Below are 20,007 nucleotides of genomic sequence, written 5' to 3'. Positions count from 1 at the left end.
GGTACCAGTACCATGCTGTTTTGGTTACTGTAGCCTTGTAGTATAGTTTGAAGTCAGGTAGCGTGACGCCTCCAGCTTTGTCCTTTTGACTTAGGATTGTCTTGGCAATGCGGGCCCTTTTTTGGTTCCATATGAACTTTAAAGCAGTTTTTTCCAATTCTGTGAAGAAACTCATTGGTAGCTTGATGGGGATGGCATTGAATCTATAAATAACCTTGGGCAGTATGGCCATTTTCACGATATTGATTCTTCCTATCCATGAGCATGGTATGTTCTTCCGTTTTATTAGAAACTGCATTTCTTTTATGCTAAGATTCGTGCACACCTGCAGTATTTACTGTAAGTTGCACTTGGGAAACAGTAACATATTTCACAACATTTTTACCTCTAAATACTGTATGGATTTTTATTTATTTATTCATCTTATGCCATTGGCAAAAATGGCAGTCAAGAATTCTCCTTATCCCATCCCCACCCCGCAGAAAGGGTAAGGTATTCTATGTGCTTCATGTCTTCTAATACTTCTGTCTTTTTCATTAGACTGTAAGCTTTTTAGAGTCACCAATGACTTCTTTTGGGTAAATATGTTGAGCATTTTTAGTCCTTATTTTACTACATCTTTTTGCATTTAATATATCACTCTCTTGAAACTCCATGCTATAATATCACCAGCTCCCAGCATATTAATGGCACATAGAAAGTGCTTGGTGAATATATATATTGAGGGAATTAATCAATGATGATGGAAAGAGTGGCAAGGATAAAATTCATCTTCAAGAGAGTGGCATGACGGATGCAGTTGCTCACACCTGTAATCCCAGCATGCTGGGAGGCTGAGGTGAGCCAATTACTTGAGGTCAGGAGTTTGAGACCAGCCTGGCCAATGTGGTAAAACCCTATCTCTACTAAAAATACAAAAATTAGCCAGGTGTGGTGGTGTGCGCCTGTAATCCCAGCTACTCGGGAGGCTGAGGGGGCAGGATTGCTTGAACATGGGGAATGGAAGTTGTAGTGACCCGTGATTGTACCGCTGCACTCCAGCCTGGGTGACAGAATGAGATTCCATCTCAAAAAAAAAAAAAAAAAAGAAAAGAAAATGGCATGAAGACAATTAAAATTTAAATCTTTTTTTGCCTGTCCTATTGGTTCCAGGGATGTCTTGGATAATTGTTAAGTTATTACAGTAGTTCAAATGAGACTTTATCCTAATTCTCAGCTATGCCTCAGATTCTCAGGTACTCTCAGTTCTTTTAGTGCATATATGTGGCTATTCTTTTAAACTAAAAAGTGACAAAGCCTTATTTATTTGAGCCCTACATTATATAATTTATAACCATAATAGCAGGGTCTTGGCTGAATCTTAGTTGTTTACTCATGCTAAGCAGCATATTAATGTAAACTAAATTGCCTGGTTAAATTAAAACAATCTATGGAAAGTATGGTTTAGAAGCTGGGGAATATCTTTAAAATCACCGAGATGAGCTTTGGGGAGCTGTAGGAGAGTTAATGAAGGGAGTCTCGAGTGCTTATGATTTGATGACTGAACATAGCTATTACTCAATTTGGAACTGTTCTTTACTCCTGTGTGTCATTTGACACTAATCACAATGTCACCTGCTCAGCTTATAACCTCCATTGTCTTTACATTCTTTCCTAAAGCGGTAGGGGAAAAGATGGGCTGTATTTTGCCATCTCTCTTGTTGATGCATCATTCCTGAACTCATCATTCCTGAACAACATTCTAAATTTTGCCTCTGCCACTAAAGCTTCTCCAACCAAATCACTAATGATTTCTATTTTCCAAATTTATTGAACGTTTTTAAGTTATTTTGTCACATCTATGCATTTTACGTATCACACTCTTGAAACTCTGTTACCTTGGTTTTCTTGACACCATCCTCTCCTGATTTTACTTATACCATTCTTTCAGTTTCCTTCATGGTCTTCTACCTACCTCCTTAATATCAGTCCTGCTCATGGTTTCATCTTTAACCCAGTTTTTTTTGGAACCACTTTTCTCACCTGTGCTTCAGATTTGTAAATTCAGTCCCCTACTGGACATTTCAACTTGGATGACTTATAGATATCTCAGATTCTCCCAAACTGAGTATCCTTGCTGCTCTCTCTGCTACTTCAATTGGTGGTACCACCATCTGTCCACTCTCCCAGGTTTATGAACTTGGAGTTACACTGCTTTGGTAGCTACAAGTCACGTGGCAGTTTGAATTCAAATTAAATATAATTAAACATTTAGTTTCACATTTGTACTAGCTATACTTCAAGTGCAGGGTAGCCACATGTGGATTCCAAATTGGTTAGAGTATTCCCATCATAGAAAGCTCTCTTGGACAGTGCTATCTTAGAGTCTTTCTTGACTCTGTGTTTTTTTTACTTTCCAAGTTACATGAGTCTACAGGCAACAGTTGTTAAATACGTTCCCTGCACTCAGTGCCTATTCTTCTGATTTAAGATACTTCCATGTTTTGTGTGAACTGTTGCAAAGGTTTCAAGCTATCTTTCTGCTCCTAATTTGGAGAGGACATAAAGGTTAGACATTTCATTTCCTATGTTGAGTCATGGTCTAATGAAAGAGAACGTATTCTGACTTGGTAAGATTTTATTTTCTTATAAAAATCTCCATTTAAGGCCAGGCATGGTGGCTCGTGCCTGTAATCCCAAAACTTTGGGAGGCCGAGGTGGGCAGATCACCTGAGGCCAGGAGCTCGTGACCAGCCTGGCCAACATGGCAAAACCTCTGACTGCTAAAAACACAAAAATCAGCCAGGTGTGGTAGTGTGCACCTGTAATCCCAGCTACTCAGGAGGCTGAGGCACAAGAATTACTTGAACCCAGGAGGCGGAGGTTGCAGTGAGCCGAGATTTTGCCACTGCACTCCAGCCTGGATAACAGAATGAGATTCTGCCAAGAAAAAAAAAAAAAGACAGAAATCTCCATTTAGTTATTTTAAACATAAGTTTTGTTTAATAGGGTTTTAAAGATAGACCTTTGAAAGAAAGTACACTAAAATACTGAAAAAAGTAACGAATGGCTTAAATGAGTTTAATTATCTTGAAATGGTTTTAACTTTTTAAAAATTTAAAACATCATAAAATTTTAACCATTAAAAATACTGATATTAAACAAATGGAAAATTTGTGTCTTGTGTAAATATACAGTTTAACCTTATCATTATTTCAGACGACTGTATATCAATCACGTACTTTGTTCAGTGTGAAATCTGGCACAGTAGTGTAAATGCTATACCAACAGTCTGAAATTGTTGAAACAGTCTGAATTGTTGCTATCAGGAAATATTTTAAAAGCCATTTGGGTTACCTTTTGTCAAAAATGATCTGAAACTGTGCTTAACTAAGTATGTAGTGTTCTTTGCTTTGTAAAACTAAGAAATTGCAGCATGCCATATTGATCTTTTAAAAATGTTTCTGACTTTATGCTGTTGCTTTGTTCGATGTATTTATTTTCAGTGATGGTCACATTTTATATGAATTCTTGTTTTAAGCTTCTGGGAGCCAATGGAAATGCAAACATCAACTCAAAACTTCGTTTGCAGCTGTATTACCCACCTACTAAGCCTCGATCCCAATTAAATGTTGTTGAGGTGTTTGAATGGTGGTCAAAATGTCCAAGAAATCGTTACCCATCAACACTGTATGTAACTGTAAGAGGACTGAAGGTTCCAGACTGTGTAAGTTAATATAGTACATATAAGTGTATATCTTCTAGTGTTGAAATTAAATGGTGACATAACATGTTTTCATTTCCAAAAGATAAGACTGCTAATAATAATATTAATAGATATCTGGTGTTATATATTAAGACTGTAATAGCTGATATTTAAAAGATGCTTAAATGAATTTTAAATGTGAAATACAGCTTTTAGTATTAGGAAAAATGTTTTGTTATAATTTGATTTTCAAAAATTAAAGATAAAAGGTGAACTTAAAGCAGAAGTTGAAAAATCTTTTCTGTAATGGGCGAGATAGTATTTTAGGCTTTCGCCCTGTAGTTTCAGTCAATTTTGCCTTTATAGTGTGAAAGTAGCTACATAGACATATGTAGGCCATAACTAAACAAATGGGTGTGATGTGTTCCAATAAAAGTTTATTTACAAAAGGAGGTAGCAGGCCAAATTTGGTGTGTGGGCTGCAGTTTGCAGACTCCTGATTCCTGGGTACATTTTTCACAATATTATTCAAATAATCAGTATGTAATGTTTCTACTGCTGCTGTTTTCCATAGATTAATATTATAAATAATCTTAGCAAAGAATTGACCCTAAAATAAAAAAGTTTTGCTTTTGTCTTATTTCTTATAGACATTAATTTTTCAGGTCATTTGCACATTCTGTAGCTGATATATACTGTCACCACAGGACTGATTTGCATTGGTTTGGATGGAGTTAAATCTATTATTGAGAAATGATTTTTAAAACTTGAGATTTTTATGATACTAGTTTTGTGATTTTAAAGATACGGTATTATATCAGAGCCATGGCATAACTCATAAGTATTGGTGAAGAAGCAGAAACAAAGGGTAGAGTTACTAAAATCATTTCATGTAAATTTGTAGTCATATTTTTTCCTCAAAACCTTTTAAGACTTTTGGTTATAGGACTGTNAGAGTTACTAAAATCATTTCATGTAAATTTGTAGTCATATTTTTTCCTCAAAACCTTTTAAGACTTTTTGGTTATAGGACTGTAGTTTTAAGCAGCTTTTTAATTTTATTTAGAATAATGTACAAATAAAAGTAGAATTTTTTCTGGATTACATTTTGAAAGTATTTTCATATTATTTGTTTCAGTATTTTAAAACTATATGGTAGAAAAGAAAAGGTGAACATGATATATAAATTTTCATATTTTAATACATGTTTAGATAAAGCCATCTTACCGCTCTATGATGGCTCTTCAGGAGGAAAAAGGTAAACCAGTGCATTGTGAACATCACCATGAGTCAAGCCCAATAGACACAGAACCTGGATTAGAAGAGTCAAAAGAAGTAATAAAGTGGAAACGACTCCCTGGGCAGGTGAAGTGTTTGATAATAGTGGATTTCTTTAGATGTTTACTTATTACCTTAAAAACTCCGATAACTCCTAGGATATCTAGCTTACTACTGAAAATCCTTGCTATTTATGATTTTGCCTTTCCATTAATTAATTTGATGAATAATAAGAGTGCCTAGCATGTGTATATAAGCACTATCTTACATTCTTCGTTCGGGCACTTGGGCAATTGTAAATTGTATTAGCTTGGGCTGCTGTAACAAAATACCACACACTGGGTGGCTTAAACATTTATTTCTCACAGTTCTGAAGGCTGGGAAGTTCAAGATCAAGATGCTAGCCAGCCTAGTTCCTGGTGAGGGTCCCCTTTTTGACTTGGAGTCAGCCTCCTCCTTGCTGTATTCTCACATGGTGGAGAGAGAGATCACCTTTCTTGCGTCTTTTCTTATAAGGGCACAAATCTGATTCATAAGCGTCTCACTCTCAGGACCAAATTACCTCCCAGAGACCCCCACATCTAAATACTACCACATAGGGGATTACAGCTTTAACATATGGTTTTTGAGAGGACATAGCCTTTAGCCTTTGGTCTATAGCAAAGATCAAGGTGCTGACTGGGTTGATTTCTTCTGAGGCTTCTCCTTGTCTTACAGTTGGCTGCCCTCTTGCTGCCTCCTCACATGATCTTTGTGCATGCACGCCCCTGTTGTCTTTCCCCCAGTTGGATTAGGACCCTTCCATAATTATTTCATTTTAACGTAATCACCTCTTTAAAGACCACATCTCCAAATACTGTTGCATTCTGAGGTGCTAGGGGTTAGAGCTTTAACATACTCATTTGGGTGACAAGAGGTAGGGGTGTGAGTGGCAGGAGAGAGGACACGATTCAGCCTATAACAGCAGTCAGATAACGTAGATTTTTAGCCTGGGCAATATAGCAAGACCCATTCTCTTTAAAAAGGTTTTTTAATTAGGTGGGCATGGTGGCATGCACCTGTAGTCCCAGCTACTCGGGAGACTGAGGAGGGAAGATTGAGCCCAGGAATTCAAGACTGCAGTGAGCTATGATTGTGCCACTGCACTCAAGCCTGGATGACAGAATGAGACCCCATCTCTTAAAAACAAAATTAAAAATTTTTTAAAACAGATTTTGATGTCTGTAAGACGTGTATCTCTTAATGTTTATGAATTCATGAAATTCTTTACAGCACCTGGCTTCTTCCCGAATCACACTTTGATAGAGATATGTACATGTATATACTTCTACCACAAGCTGAGCAGCATTTAAGCTTTTACTAAAGTGTTCTTACTAGATTAGCATTTTTTGCAATGGCGGGAAGCCTTGCTGATACAATTTTGCATTTTTTTACTTGTTTTTACAAAGAATGGAGTGGTTTATTTTATGCGTATGAACTACTACCAGATGAAATGTATTCAAGATCTTAATTTATTCAAACATCTAATGTAGAAATAAGAACTGACTCTTCTTATTTAGTCATCTTCATTTTCTGTATTTTACATCACATTTGACTTTCTTTTTGAGGCCGATTTAATAGATACATTTTAAAATCACTTTGAGTTAGAATACTTCAAGCATAGGCCGGGCGCGGTGGCTTAAGCCTGTAATCCCAGCACTTTGGGAGGCCGAGACGGGCGGATCACGAGGTCAGGAGATCGAGACCATCCTGGCTAATACGGTGAAACCCTGTCTCTACTTAAAATACAAAAAACTAGCCGGGCGAGGTGGCGGGCGCCTGTAGTCCCAGCTACTCAGGAGGCTGAGGCAGGAGAATGGCGTAAACCCGGGAGGCGGAGCTTGCAGTGAGCTGAGATCCGGCCACTGCACTCCAGCCTGGGTGGCAGAGCAAGACTCCGTCTCAAAAAAAAAAAAAAAAAAAAAAAAAAAGAGTACTTCAAGCATAATAATATGGAGGGAATAACACTTAGATTTGCCCCTGGGGAACTTCCAGGTTAGGTGGGAAAAGAAAGCAGTTACAGTGTTGTTTATTTTCAGATAGGCTTTAGAGAAGTCTTGAGGAAATGAGGAAATGTAGGTATAAAGATGACTGTACAGATCAGCAGTTCTCAAAATGTAGTTTGGAGACCTCTGGGAGTTCTGAGTCCCTTTCAGGGGGTTCTTGAAGTCAACTTCTTTTCATAATGATTCTAAGGTGTTACTAGTCTCTTTCAGATGCATTCTCTTACAAGTATGCACTAGCATTTTCTAGGGACTAAATAACGTGATATCACAAGAGAGCAGAAGTAGTTATGAAAATCTAGATTTTATTAAGCTAGACATTTAAAGTTAGCATGGTTTTTTTTATTTTATTTTTATGAAAACTCCAAACAGTCTCTGAAAAAAATGTTCAAGAATGTAAAGCATCTGGAAACTAAAAACATTTGAGAATTGCAGATGTGAAGACTGAACTACAGTGGTGGAAGAAGGGCTCATTCAGCAGTGGAGCTTGAGATTGGCTAGGATGTCCAAGGTAGGGGTGAGTGAAGGAGGGATAAGGAAGGGTATTTCGTATGAAGGCAAAGTTGCAAATAAGTGGGAAAGGACCTGTTGTATTCATTAGGCACTCAGAAGCTTGGCTGGTTGGAAACCGGAGTTTGTAAAAGAGGAGATAAAGTAGTATACTGGATTAGGCCCACACTGTGGAGTGTCTCAAATGGTAGCCTAATACTTGATTGTGAGGGATGTGAGGAGTAATGGAAGGTTTTCAGGTGAGTGAGAAAAATAACAGTTGTATTTGAGGATCAATTAATGCAGGCAGTGGCATGGGGAGATCTTGAAGTAGTAACATCAGAATTAGATGGCAGTCATTGATGTGTGAGTTGATGAGGGTCTAATGAATACGAGAGACAGAAAGTAAGAACGAGCATGATTTAGTGACTGACAAGGTAGTAAAGGAGGAGAAAGAGTCAAGGCTTTTGAGGACCTTTATTGGAGTGTCTGTTCTGGATAGTGCATAGTGTCAAACCCTGAGAATACAAAGAACATGATAGTGGCTTCAATGTTTTCATTTTCAGCCTAGGTAACTGGGCACAGAGTTTTCCTTAACTACACTTCCTACTCTAGGAGCAGCAGCAAGTGGTTATAAAGCCTCATGACATTTCTTTCAGTTTTTGTTCCTTGTTACTCTCCTCTCCCTTTTCTTAATTATGTGGATGGAGGATGCAGAGAGAAAATGGATAGCATGGAGTCTGGTACACGATTGGCACTTAACAAATTCTTTTGAATTTTTCACATTCCTAGTAGCTGATTGTAATGCTGTCTCCTGAGGTACTGCTAGATCTTGGTACTATTTGTGAAAAACCTGGTACCTGTCTAGAAAGCATGCCCTTGAAGTAACAGTCTTTGAGTAGGTCCATTAAGCTAGGCTTGACCCTTTGAATAATCCTTCCTAGCCATGTAGAGCTAATAATGGTTACTCTTTTTTTTTTTTGAGACGGAGTCTTGCTCTATCTCGCGCGGGCTGGAGTGCAGTGGCCGGATCTCAGCTCACTGCAAGCTCCGCCTCCCGGGTTTTACGCCATTCTCCTGCCTCAGCCTCCGGAGTAGCTGGGACTGCAGACGCCCGCCACCTCGCCCGGCTAGGTTTTTTTTTTTTTGTATTTTAGTAGAGACGGGGTTTCACCGTGTTAGCCAGGATGGTCTCGATTTCCTGACCCCGTGATCCGCCCTCTCGGCCTCCCAAAGTGCTGGGATTACAGGCTTGAGCCACCGCGCCCGGCCAATAATGGTTACTCTTAGCTAGTAATAGCTACTCATAGGTTGGCTGTGATGAATATATTGAAAGACATTTGTAATAAAGTACAACTTTCATGGCGTATAGTAAGAGCCCAGTGTACGTTTAATTCAACTTTTTGAATTACAAGAAACAGAAGAACTAAGGCTCACTGAAGGTTGGAAGAGATAGAATTAGGATAAATAAACGTAACTGATATTTTCTACAGTATATAGTAATACCCAGAAAATTTGGGCTTCATCTGGTAGAAGAGAGTGAAAACATTAAAATTTTGAAGAAATTGTACTAATGAATGAGACCCCAATAAGGGCCAGTTGATTACTTTGAAAATACATTTTGGAAGGCAGCCACAAAGGGTGATTATTTTAAGATATGCAAAGAGAGAATGAGCGTTCATACATTCTGGCTTAAGCTAGGCCCCATAGGTACTTGTGGTCTTGAAAAAAGCTTGTGACTTTAACAAAAGTGGCTTATTAGTGCTGTCACTAATAAGAATAAGGCTGTGACATACATTATTTTAGTAGCTATATAGAAGCAATGTGGCAGCGATGGCTTTAGAGTATCAGATATTGAAATTTTTCTATTCATATTTAGGTGAATTAAGTACTAGTTAAACATGAAGAACAAATCTACTTTAAAATTTCATAGGCACTCATTCTCTTTTGCAAAGTAATTTACTATGGTTTTCAGCATTCTGTATACTTGTTTTCCCTTTCTCTGTGTCATAAAAGGACTTTAAAAAAACTACAGTAATTGAAATTAAAAACTAGCCTTTGCATTTTAATGTTTTCTAATTTATATTTTTTAAATGTATGTTTTTTTAGGCTTGCCGTATCCCAAACAAACACCTCTTCTCACTAAATGCAGGAGAACGAGGATGTTTTTGTCTTGATTTCTCCCACAATGGAAGAATATTAGCAGCAGCTTGTGCCAGCCGGGATGGATATCCAATTATTTGTGAGTAATAATCCTACCTGTTTAATCTGATTATAGTCTGCATGGAGGATGTTCTTTAGTTTTTTAAATTTGTGGAAATCTTAACTTGAGTAATCCCCTGTACTACTCAATTAAAGAGAACAGATTTCTTCAAGTAAAGAAAGTTCTTTTATAATAATTTTACACTTTTCTATACAATAACTGTTCAGAAGTAGAATGAGAATGATCAAATGAAAGATGGTAAATTTATTTTAAAACATGCAGGGGATTTTGTAAACATTTTGTATTTTAAATATAGAAATTTGGAAACAAGGATTAATACATCTCATGGGGAACGTGAGTCCAGTGTGGTTAGTTGATAGCAGTGATGATGTGAGTTACAAAAGCCCCCAAATTTGCTGTGTAGTGCAATACAAATAATTGACTCAAGAGTACCTAGATGAAAACTTCTCATTATGTTAGGGAAGTCAGCAGAAAGGCCAAGCCATTATTTCTGTAGCTTTAGAGACTTTTTAAAGTGAGCATTAACATATAGACTTAGAAACATTAAATACTCTCTCCTTTACTTCTGCCTCAATAGTAAGACCAGCTCTCCTCTGCAGAAGTAGCCAGCTCCTTGTGGGCATCTGCCCTAAACACTAGATCTTACTGAACTTTTCTCAGCTTAACACAGTTTGCTGTTACTTGGTTGATTCCTTTTTTTTTTCATCAGGGACTCATAATTGACTTGGTGGGCATTTATTAAGTAGATATTGCTCCCCACGAAATAGTAATAAATTTTAAAATAAAAAATCACTTGTGTCATTTGATTACCACTATGCTATTTTTAAAATTCATCAAAAGCCCATATGTAGAGGGAAAAAAGGTTCTTAGGAAATGCTCCTAAGTTATTAATAGTAATTTATTTCTTTTGCATAGTGAAAGAATTATTTTATTCTGATTTTATGTTTTGAGAGCTTCTGTGATAAATATCTTATTTATGCTTAAATAAACCTGCTTAAAATGCTATGTAGATTGAGATATTGCTTAAATATCAAAATAGAGGAAGAAGAGGAATCTTTGTCTTTGGTTTTTGACTATTTGATTATGATGTGTCTCCTTGAAATTCCTTTAACTTGTTCTATGTGCAGATCAATGTTTTTCACAAATTTGAGAAGTGTTCAGTCGTTCTTTCTTGAAATGTTCTGTTTGGCCCTTTTCTCTTTCTTCTTCTGGGAGTCCCATTATGCCTGTGTTGGAACTCTTGGTGGTGTCCCACAAGTCTCTGAAACTTTTCTGTTTTTCTTCATTCTTTTTCTGCTTTTTTCAGACGGGATAATCTCAGTTGACCTATTGTCAAATTTAGTAATTCTTTCAGTTTGGATGTGCTGTTGAGCCCCTCTAGTGAATTATTTATTTCAGTTATTGTACTTTTCAACTGTAAAATTTCTGGGTAGTCTTTTTTTTTTTAAATCATATCTGTCTCTTTATTGATACTCTGTTTTTTGGTGAGAAATCCTTTTCACATTTTAATTCTTTAGACCTGGTTTTCTTTAGATCTTTGAATATATTTATAACAGTAGATTAAAAGTCTTTGTTGAGAAAGCCCAGGGTCTGGGCTTCCTCAGTTTCTATGTAGACTACTTTTTTCCCCTGTGTATAGGCCACTCTTTCCTGTTTTTTCCATTTCTCATAATTTTGTGTTGAAAACTGGATGTTTTAATAATACAGTGTGGCAGCTCTGGAAATCAGATCCCCCCGTTTCTCCCCTCACACCTACCCAGGATTTATTTTTGCAGTTAGCTTTGTGATTTTGGACTAATTCTGTAGTCTTTACTCTCTGTCATGTGTTGCCATTGATGTCTGTGCTCGGTTATGTTAGTGGTCAGACAGTGATTTTTAAATACCTGAGTGGATAGGTCTACTGGTCTTTGCTGAGGGACTCTGTGTGTGTTGGGGTATACCTTCAGTGCTTCAATAGGCAATCTACAGCTCTGCCTTAGCTTTACTTTCTGTTTGTGCTGAGCCACTTCAGGTCAGCCCAAGTAAGAGGTAAAGACTCTTAGGTCTTTCTTGGTTGTGCATGTTGCCTTCACATACATGCATGGGAATCCTCCTAGATACCCAGGAATATTTTGGAACTTATCACTGTCCCCTATGGACATCTCATTCCCAGTTTTTTGTTTTGTTTTGTTGTGTTTGTTTTTATTTTAAGTTCTTTGGTGAGCATCTTCTTAGCTTCAGTTAGTATCAATGCCTCAGGCAGCTGTGATATTAAATGATGCCATGGGTGGTTGTGACGTGCACCTTAAGGTTAGGGCTGTTCTCCCAGAGCATGCTGTGAGCCAGGTCAAATAAAGGCAGGCCTTGAGAGTGGATCTTTCCTGGAGGGCCAGACTGTCAAATAGTAAGAAGTCTTTGGGGATGGGGCTTTTAGGGAGCATCAGACCTGTTCTGCCCCATCCAGTGGCTGTTAATCTCCTGATTTTTATTGGTTTTTAAGGCTCCTTTGAAGTTTGAGACAGGAATGAGAACATGGCAAGTTAAAACACCATGATAAAGCTCAATGTTCTTACCAAATTCAGCCATTTTTCTTAAATACTCTTCAAATTTTGTAAGCTTTACTTAATTTTCAGAATTCTGAAAATGTTGATTTTGACAGTTTTGCCAGTGTTTTTGCTGCTTCTATGGGGAGGAGATTTTTTAAAGACTCTTATTTTGCTATTCTACAAGTAGAGTAGTCCCTCTTTTTCCGTAGGGAATGTGTTCCAAGACCCTCAGTGGAAGCCTGAAACCTCAAGTAGTGCTGAACTCGATTGCCATCAGTAGAAACACGTCTGCTCATGCTTTCCACCCACAGATTTATATCTTTTCCATCTTAACAAAGTACTTACCATGCACTGAAGGCCATTACTTTTGTCATTTGAGGTGTGACAGCAAAACTAGCACAAACCTCTTTTTCGTTTTTCACAATTTCACAGATAGATTTTAGGGTAGATCCTAGCAACTTCAACATATGATTTTTTTCTTTCCTTTTTAAATCAAGAACTTTCACCTTTTCACTCAAAGGAGGTACTTTATGGTTCCCCTTTGGCATATGCCAATTGCCAACATTATTACTCTTGCACTTTGGGGCCATTAAGTAAAATAAGGGTTACTTGAACAAAAGCACTGGGTGACAACCAGTCTGATAACTGAGACAGCTACTAAGTTTCTGATAGACAGTTAGCATCCAATGTAGCGTGGATACATTTGACACAGGATAATTCACATCCTGGACAGATGGAGCTAGATGGCACAAGATTTCATAGCACTACTCAGAATGATGTGCATTTTAAAACTTAGGAATTATTTGTTTCTGGAATTTTCCATTTAATATTTTCAGACCATGGTCGACTGCTGGTAACTGAAATCACAGAAAGTGAAACTGCACATAAGCGGGGACTGCTGTTATTTCTGAACTGCTAAGTATTTTAAAGGGCAATTGATTTTTACCACTAGATGGAAGCAGAGACTTGGAAACTTTGTTTTTCTGTGTTATTATCTTAGATTTCATTGTATGTTTAAACATATAGTAAAGTACCACAGTGCTTTTTGTGTCTGATTGAGTCATTGTTAATTCCCATACTATCCCTGATTACTATCCCTGTTCATTTTAGTATTAAAATTTACTTTTGACAATAGCACAATTTAAATTTCTCATTACTTCAAACAATTAAATTTTTGGTTGGCATTTAGTTGACTTTCAAGTAAAATAATAATGAAAGCCCAAATTATAGTATATTTTAAGTGAATTGAAATGTAAATGTTATTATTCAACTGATAAATTTGTTATTAAAGATTCTTAGGGGATTTCTTTAAAGAGATGAAAATAATTGATAATTGTAGCAAAATTATAACTCATAATTTTGCATGTGAATTTTGGTGTAAAGCAAATGAAAACTATTCTTAAGTAAATTTTTAAATTTTCTTTATGCTGCACATGTCTTTGGTTATAATTTTGTTATAGACTGCTTATGTCTAAATAATATTAAATTATGTATTTGTATATTATTGGATTAAGGATTTCTGTCTGGAAACCTACTAATTTCTAAATATTTTCATTAGTATATGAAATTCCTTCTGGATGTTTCATGAGAGAATTGTGTGGCCACCTCAATATCATTTATGATCTTTCCTGGTCAAAAGATGATCGCTACATTCTTACTTCATCATCTGATGGCACTGCCAGGTTAGTATCCTTGAGAAGTACTTATGTGCCTACTATTTGCCATCAAGAAAAGCAAAGAGAATACAAGGTGATGTAACTACTCTTATGCTCCAGTCATATTTTACCTATGAAGGGACTGTCATAAATATGCATCATGCAGACTGATTCCATAAATTACAGTAACACTTTTAAAGACATTTTCTTAAATGTCATTTATTTATGTAGTATATAATATTTCTAGTCCACACCATCTTTAAATGATCATTATGTAAACTGATTAATGCTTCAAGATGAGGTTAGGGGTTATTAAACACCTGAGATTTTTTCTAGAGCATAAGCTCTTGGTGGCAGGGATACTGTCTTCACTGTTGTCTGGATATGCAGGGGCTAGAATCCAGTGGTGCTCAGTACATCACAGTAGAGGAAATAAATATGTACATTACATTTTAAGAGTTTTATAGATTGGTTAAACATTTGCATTTTCAGAATGTCAATCTTAAAATAATTTATCCCTTTTCAATTTAATAAGTATCACAAAAACATTTTAAAAGCGAACTTTTAAAGTTTCATTTATACTTTTTTAGTTGCTTGCTTTACCTTGTAACTAACATGTAAGCAGTTGAGATCCATGCTGAATTTATTGTCATTTACGTCTGCCTTCTCTCTTAACAGTTCGTTTTACTTTCAGTGTTTGGACCACTTCGTCTACTGATATTGCCAACCTCCTTTTCTGTATAAAATGTCTAATCAAGATATTATCATTATTGGTTAGTTTTATTTAAATGAAAAGACGAGAATGAGTAACAATTGACTTCCTTCTTGGTCATGCTGGGAACATACTATTACTCCCTTTTGACAATATCCTCAAGAACCTATCTGATCTGTTCTTTTAGCACAGCCATTCTGTCTAATGCCAGGCCATACTAGAGAAAAATATTTAACTTTGCTGAGGGGTGACTTTGGATTTATAAGTCTTAACATCACCTAAGCTGTCATCTCTGCTGAGGAATCCTTTTACTTTACTCAGCTTCCTTTTCTCATTCCTCTGGCAGCAGATCCAAACTTACCATGAACATTCTCTACAGTAAATCACAGTCTTCCCATTTCATTAGATGACTATCTTCAGTTTAGATGAAATTTAGTCAGACATGAACTTCATATATTTCCCTCTGATTTCCCTCCTAATATCCATAGATATATCCATTTTTAATCTCTGTCCATCTCTTAACAAAGAGGCATGAGACTGACTTTTTAAAGGCTGTTTGACCTGTACTTTTAATCTCAGTCCCTGAAAATTTGTATTACATCTACTAGTCTGATGAATATCTTTCCCTCTATTGATTGTGTCCTCTCATCTTAGAAATAGGCTCAAATGGGCCGGGTGCAGTGGCTCATGCCTGTAATCCCAGTACTTTGGGAAGCCAAGGTGGGCAGATCACTGGAGGTCAGGAGTTCAAGATCAGCCTGGCCAACATGGCGAAACCCTGTCTCTACTAAAAATACAAAAATAAGCCGGGTGTGGTGGTGCACATCTGTAGTCCCAGCTACTTGGGAGGCTGAGGCAAGAGAATTACTTGAACTGGGAGGTGGAAGTTGCAGTGAGCCGAGATTGTGCCATTGCACTCCAGCCTGGACAACAGATTGAGACTCTGTCTCAAAAAAAAAAAAAAGAAAGAAATATGCTCAAATGACCTTATCTTAAAATATCATTTTAGTTCTTCCTGCCTTCTAGACTAGCCCATTATTTTTCTCTTTCTATACCATCAGAAGCATTCTACACATACTGTCTTTACTTCAGCCCAGTTATTCTGGCTTTCTTTCCCACCATGCTACATAAACTTCTTTCTTCAAGAGGCTGGCAGTTTCTTGCTATTTTTAAATCCATTTGGCCAGTTTAACTCCTGCTATGCTTGCCTTCACTGTAGTAATTGATTATTGACCAGTCTTGAAATATTTTGAATTCATGGTTTTCATTGACAACCTCTTCTCTTCTCTTTTTATTACTCTGACCAGTTCTATCCATTCTCTTTCTCTGTTTCATTTTCCTCTCCCGATTGTCTGTATGTTTTATCCCCAGGATCCTTTACTTGATCATCTCCTGGTTTTATATGCTTATCCTAGTTTCTCTTACCTTCCCCAGCTTTGACTCTCACTGATATGCTAGTAACTTCTAGTGCACACCTTTTTTTATGAATTTGACTTCCTATTACACGTTTCCATTTAAATGGTCCATTGCCACCTCAAATCCAAAACCAAACTTACCGACCTCTTTAAATTTTGTTTTCCTCCTTTAATTCTCTTACATATATTTTAATGGCATCCTTATCCACCATCTCCCAAGCTGAAAACTCAGGGTAGTGTTCATCCCTTCTTTCTTTCCCATCACTTCTTTCACATCTAACTAGCACTAAAGTCTGCCAATTCTCCCTCCTAAAAGGCTCACAATTTTGTCACATCCTCTCTATCGCGTTTGCTTTAATTCAAGCCCTACTTTGCTATTGACCTCAGTGTTCATTCTCTAAGTCCTCTGTCTCTGCTGTGCTAAAATTATCTTTCCGTAACTATCTTTCATAATGCCTTAATTTTTTAAAAGACTTTACCCATTGTCCCTTGAAAAATTTTCCAGTTCCTTAGCATGGCCTAACAGGCATGTTCCTCATTGACCCAACATTCTTCTCTCATGCCCTTCCCCGTACCCTTTGCTTCACCCACGTAATCTTTTGAAACACCCTAGCGTCTTATCTTCTTTGGCATCTTCCTGCCCTTTGAAACTTACCTACTTTTCCTATACCTAAATGACCTTCTCCTACCCTTGCTGACTAACTCGTTCGTTCAACAAAAATTAAATGCCTTTTGTGAGCTCTCATAGGTTTGTAGTTATTAGTTAAAATCCAGCTCAACTTCTATTATTCCTTGAAGCTATCTTGGGTTTCTGCACACAATATGTAGTATACTATACTAAAGCACACATTTTTTCCTTATTTATCTTTAAAACTGATATTAATTTAGGACTGTTTACATCATTAAAATGGTATTGTGAAAGCATTAACTGAGTGAAAAGAGAAGCATTGTAGCTAGCATCAAAACAACAGGGAGATTTTTGAAAGAGGTAAGGAATACTTGTAATAAATGAGCTGTTGTCCAAAGAAAAAAAATTAGAATTGCAAATGTTCACAAGTGGCAGAAGTATGGATTTCTGTCCATGTCTTCACCTTCTTTATTCCTGAGGATCCCTGACACATATTATTGTCAGTGTCTCCTAAGTATTTCCCACTTGGTTAGCTCTCTGCCATATGGGTTTATCCTAAATACCCTTATTTAGGTATCCCCAGAATAATCTGTTTTTCTCAAATCAACAACGCCTAATACAGTCAGAAAGACTTTTCCATGTATAATGGCTCCCAAACAGGCCTACATGTCCCCACTATTCCCTCTTTCCAAACATACGACTTAACTTCGGTGTGTTTTTTCTTTCCCAAATCTAGTAATTTTTGTGTGTGTTCATTCAGTCTTTACAAGTTTGTGTTTCTTTGTTCTCTATGATCTAGTCTGATTTTTTTTCCCCAAGCCCATTTATATATTCCTTTGAGTGTCAGATTCTCCCATGGCCTGGGTAACAGAAGCCATCATTGATTCCAGTTCAGTTTTACACAAAAGCTTTACTTTTTTTTTTTTTTTTAATATTATGTCTAATTATATTGAGCTGTTTTGAAGATGTATTTGCTTCATTTCTGCCTGTTATATAGTATTTTAAATAATGCTACTAAGATTTATTGCCGAACAACTGAGTTTTTTATCTTTTATCTTTTTAATATTTTCCCAAAATTAGTGGTTTTATTCTTCTAATAGGCATCATATTTCCTATAAATATGCTTATTGAAAATATACTGTGGTAAAAAAATGTGCAATTGATTCATGTGTTTTATTTTTACTCGAAAACATGTTCTTTCACTTCCTCTATTATTAGTTTGGATTCTTAGTAATTGAAGATCATATCCTATATTGTAAGCAGCTGCTGAGGAAACTCATAGAATATTATTCTTGAATAGAAACTGTTTTTTTTTTCTCTTATCAGTAATCTTGTAACAGACTTACTTTGCTTTAGTTTTCAAGCAGTAATTAAAAGGATGAATACAAATCCCATATTTAAAATTAATATGTTCTTCTAATTTTGATAACCAAATATATTTTAAAAACCAATGCTTCACACTTATATAGCACCTGTATATTGGTAGATTTCACCTAGTTCTATACATTGCTAGAAATGCAGAGTATCTAACAGATTAACCCTTAGGGATTTACTCATTTGTCAAGACTGTTGCAGTGATTATAATCTTAATTTTTTTTACTTAGCCATTATTTAGAAGACAGGATAATGAATGTTAAACAAAAAGAACGTGCTTAATGTAGGATAGTCTTTTCTATCAAAATGTCATAGTTATTTTAATCTTATTTTACTTGAGAATTCAAAATATAATAATTTTAGTATCTCTTTTAAATCTTTGAGATTTTCATTTTTACTATCTAGGCTTTGAAATTACAAATATAAAAGTTAATAGACGATGCTATTCTCTAAACCCCCATTAATAAACATTTTGTAAAAGTGGTATACACAATGTAAATGGGAAATCATTAAAGTTTCTCCTTATATATTTTTTATGCATATTGTACTAAATGCCATATTTTACCAGCTGTTCAATGTGTGTTTAACCAATGACAAAATAGGTAGGTTTAAAAAACAGTTATTAATTTTATAGTATAGATTACAATTAGTGGATATAATATGCTGGATGATAACTATAACAAATAACTTTGTCACAGTGTGAAAATTCCAGTCATCAAATATGAGATCATCATTATATTTTCATTGTTTTAAAACTTGGTTTACCATTGGTAGTTGTCACTTGCTTACTTAAGGTTCATTGGCTATGTTGGTTCTTAGAAAACTGTTAAAATAAACTTCTGCTTTTCAGAAGCAATATGTAACTTCTTATCCTTTTCCAGGATATGGAAAATGAAATAAACAATACAAATACTTTCAAAGTTTTACCTCATCCTTCTTTTGTTTACACGGCTAAATTCCATCCAGCTGTAAGAGAGCTGGTAGTTACAGGATGCTATGATTCCATGATACGGATATGGAAAGTTGAGATGAGAGAGGATTCTGCCATGTTGGTCCGACAGTTTGACGTTCACAAAAGTTTTATCAACTCACTTTGTTTTGATACTGAAGGTATGTCAGAGACTATGAATGAAGACCAGCTATGTGAAGAATTTTTTTTACCAGAATAATAGTTATCGAGGCATGAGAGGGTTATGTACTGATGATTGTGCATATTTAGGTTTATGCTTGTTTTGCAGGTCATATGATAGATTTGACATTGAAGGAGTTCTGTTTGTAACTTTTAAGTTATTAAATTCTTAAACATTTAAAATTGCATAAATATATTTCTTTGAACTGGTGATTATCATTCTTACTTTTTTTCAAGAACCTTAAAATTTGCAAACATATAGAAGGCAAATTTGCAATTATTTAAAGTAAGAATAATATAGTGGCTAGGCACGGTGACTCATGCCTGTAATCCCAACACTTTGGGAGGCCAAGATGGGTTGATCATGAGGTCCGGAGATCAAGACCATCCTGGCTAACACGGTGAAACACCATCTCTACTAAAATACAAAAAATTAGCTGGGTGTGGTGCTGGGCTCCTGTAGTCCCAGCTACTTGGGAGGCTGAGGCAGGAGAATCACTTGAACCTGGGAGGTAGAGGTTGCAGTGAGCTGAGATCGCGCCACTGCACTCCAGCCTGGGTGACAGAGTGAGATTCCGTCTCAAAAAAAAAAGAATAATGTAGTATGTCTTAAAGATGTAAAACATAAATCATTTTATTATCCGAAAGAATAAAGAAATTTATTATATCTATTAAATAGTCACTTTTACATAATTTCAGAGACTAGGCATGTAGGCTGTCACTATAATTAATTGGCATGGGATCCAGATCAAAAGGATAATACTGCTGATTTACTCAGTTCAGCTGTAGGGATGTTAATAAATTTGGAACATATTCAGGAAAGAAAGGTATCTGAAAACTAACTGTCATAA

General features: G+C 36.2%; 1 protein-coding gene across 1 annotated transcript in view; it reads left to right on the top strand.

Moving 5' to 3' along the window:
- Positions 1–20,007, top strand: part of AHI1 (Abelson helper integration site 1) — a 228,776-nt gene that overhangs the window by 43,155 nt on the left and 165,614 nt on the right. The window contains 4 exon segments of the mRNA XM_017875481.1: positions 3,521–3,706; positions 4,898–5,050; positions 9,604–9,736; positions 13,802–13,925. Of these exon segments, the coding sequence (XP_017730970.1) occupies positions 3,521–3,706; positions 4,898–5,050; positions 9,604–9,736; positions 13,802–13,925 (596 nt within the window).

This window comes from Rhinopithecus bieti, unplaced genomic scaffold (genome assembly GCF_001698545.2).
Source record: "Rhinopithecus bieti isolate Rb0 unplaced genomic scaffold, ASM169854v2 scaffold_9615, whole genome shotgun sequence".
Lineage (NCBI taxonomy): Eukaryota > Metazoa > Chordata > Mammalia > Primates > Cercopithecidae > Rhinopithecus > Rhinopithecus bieti.
The sequence above is the reverse complement of the archived record's forward strand: the minus strand, read 5'-3'. Positions and strand labels throughout refer to the sequence as shown.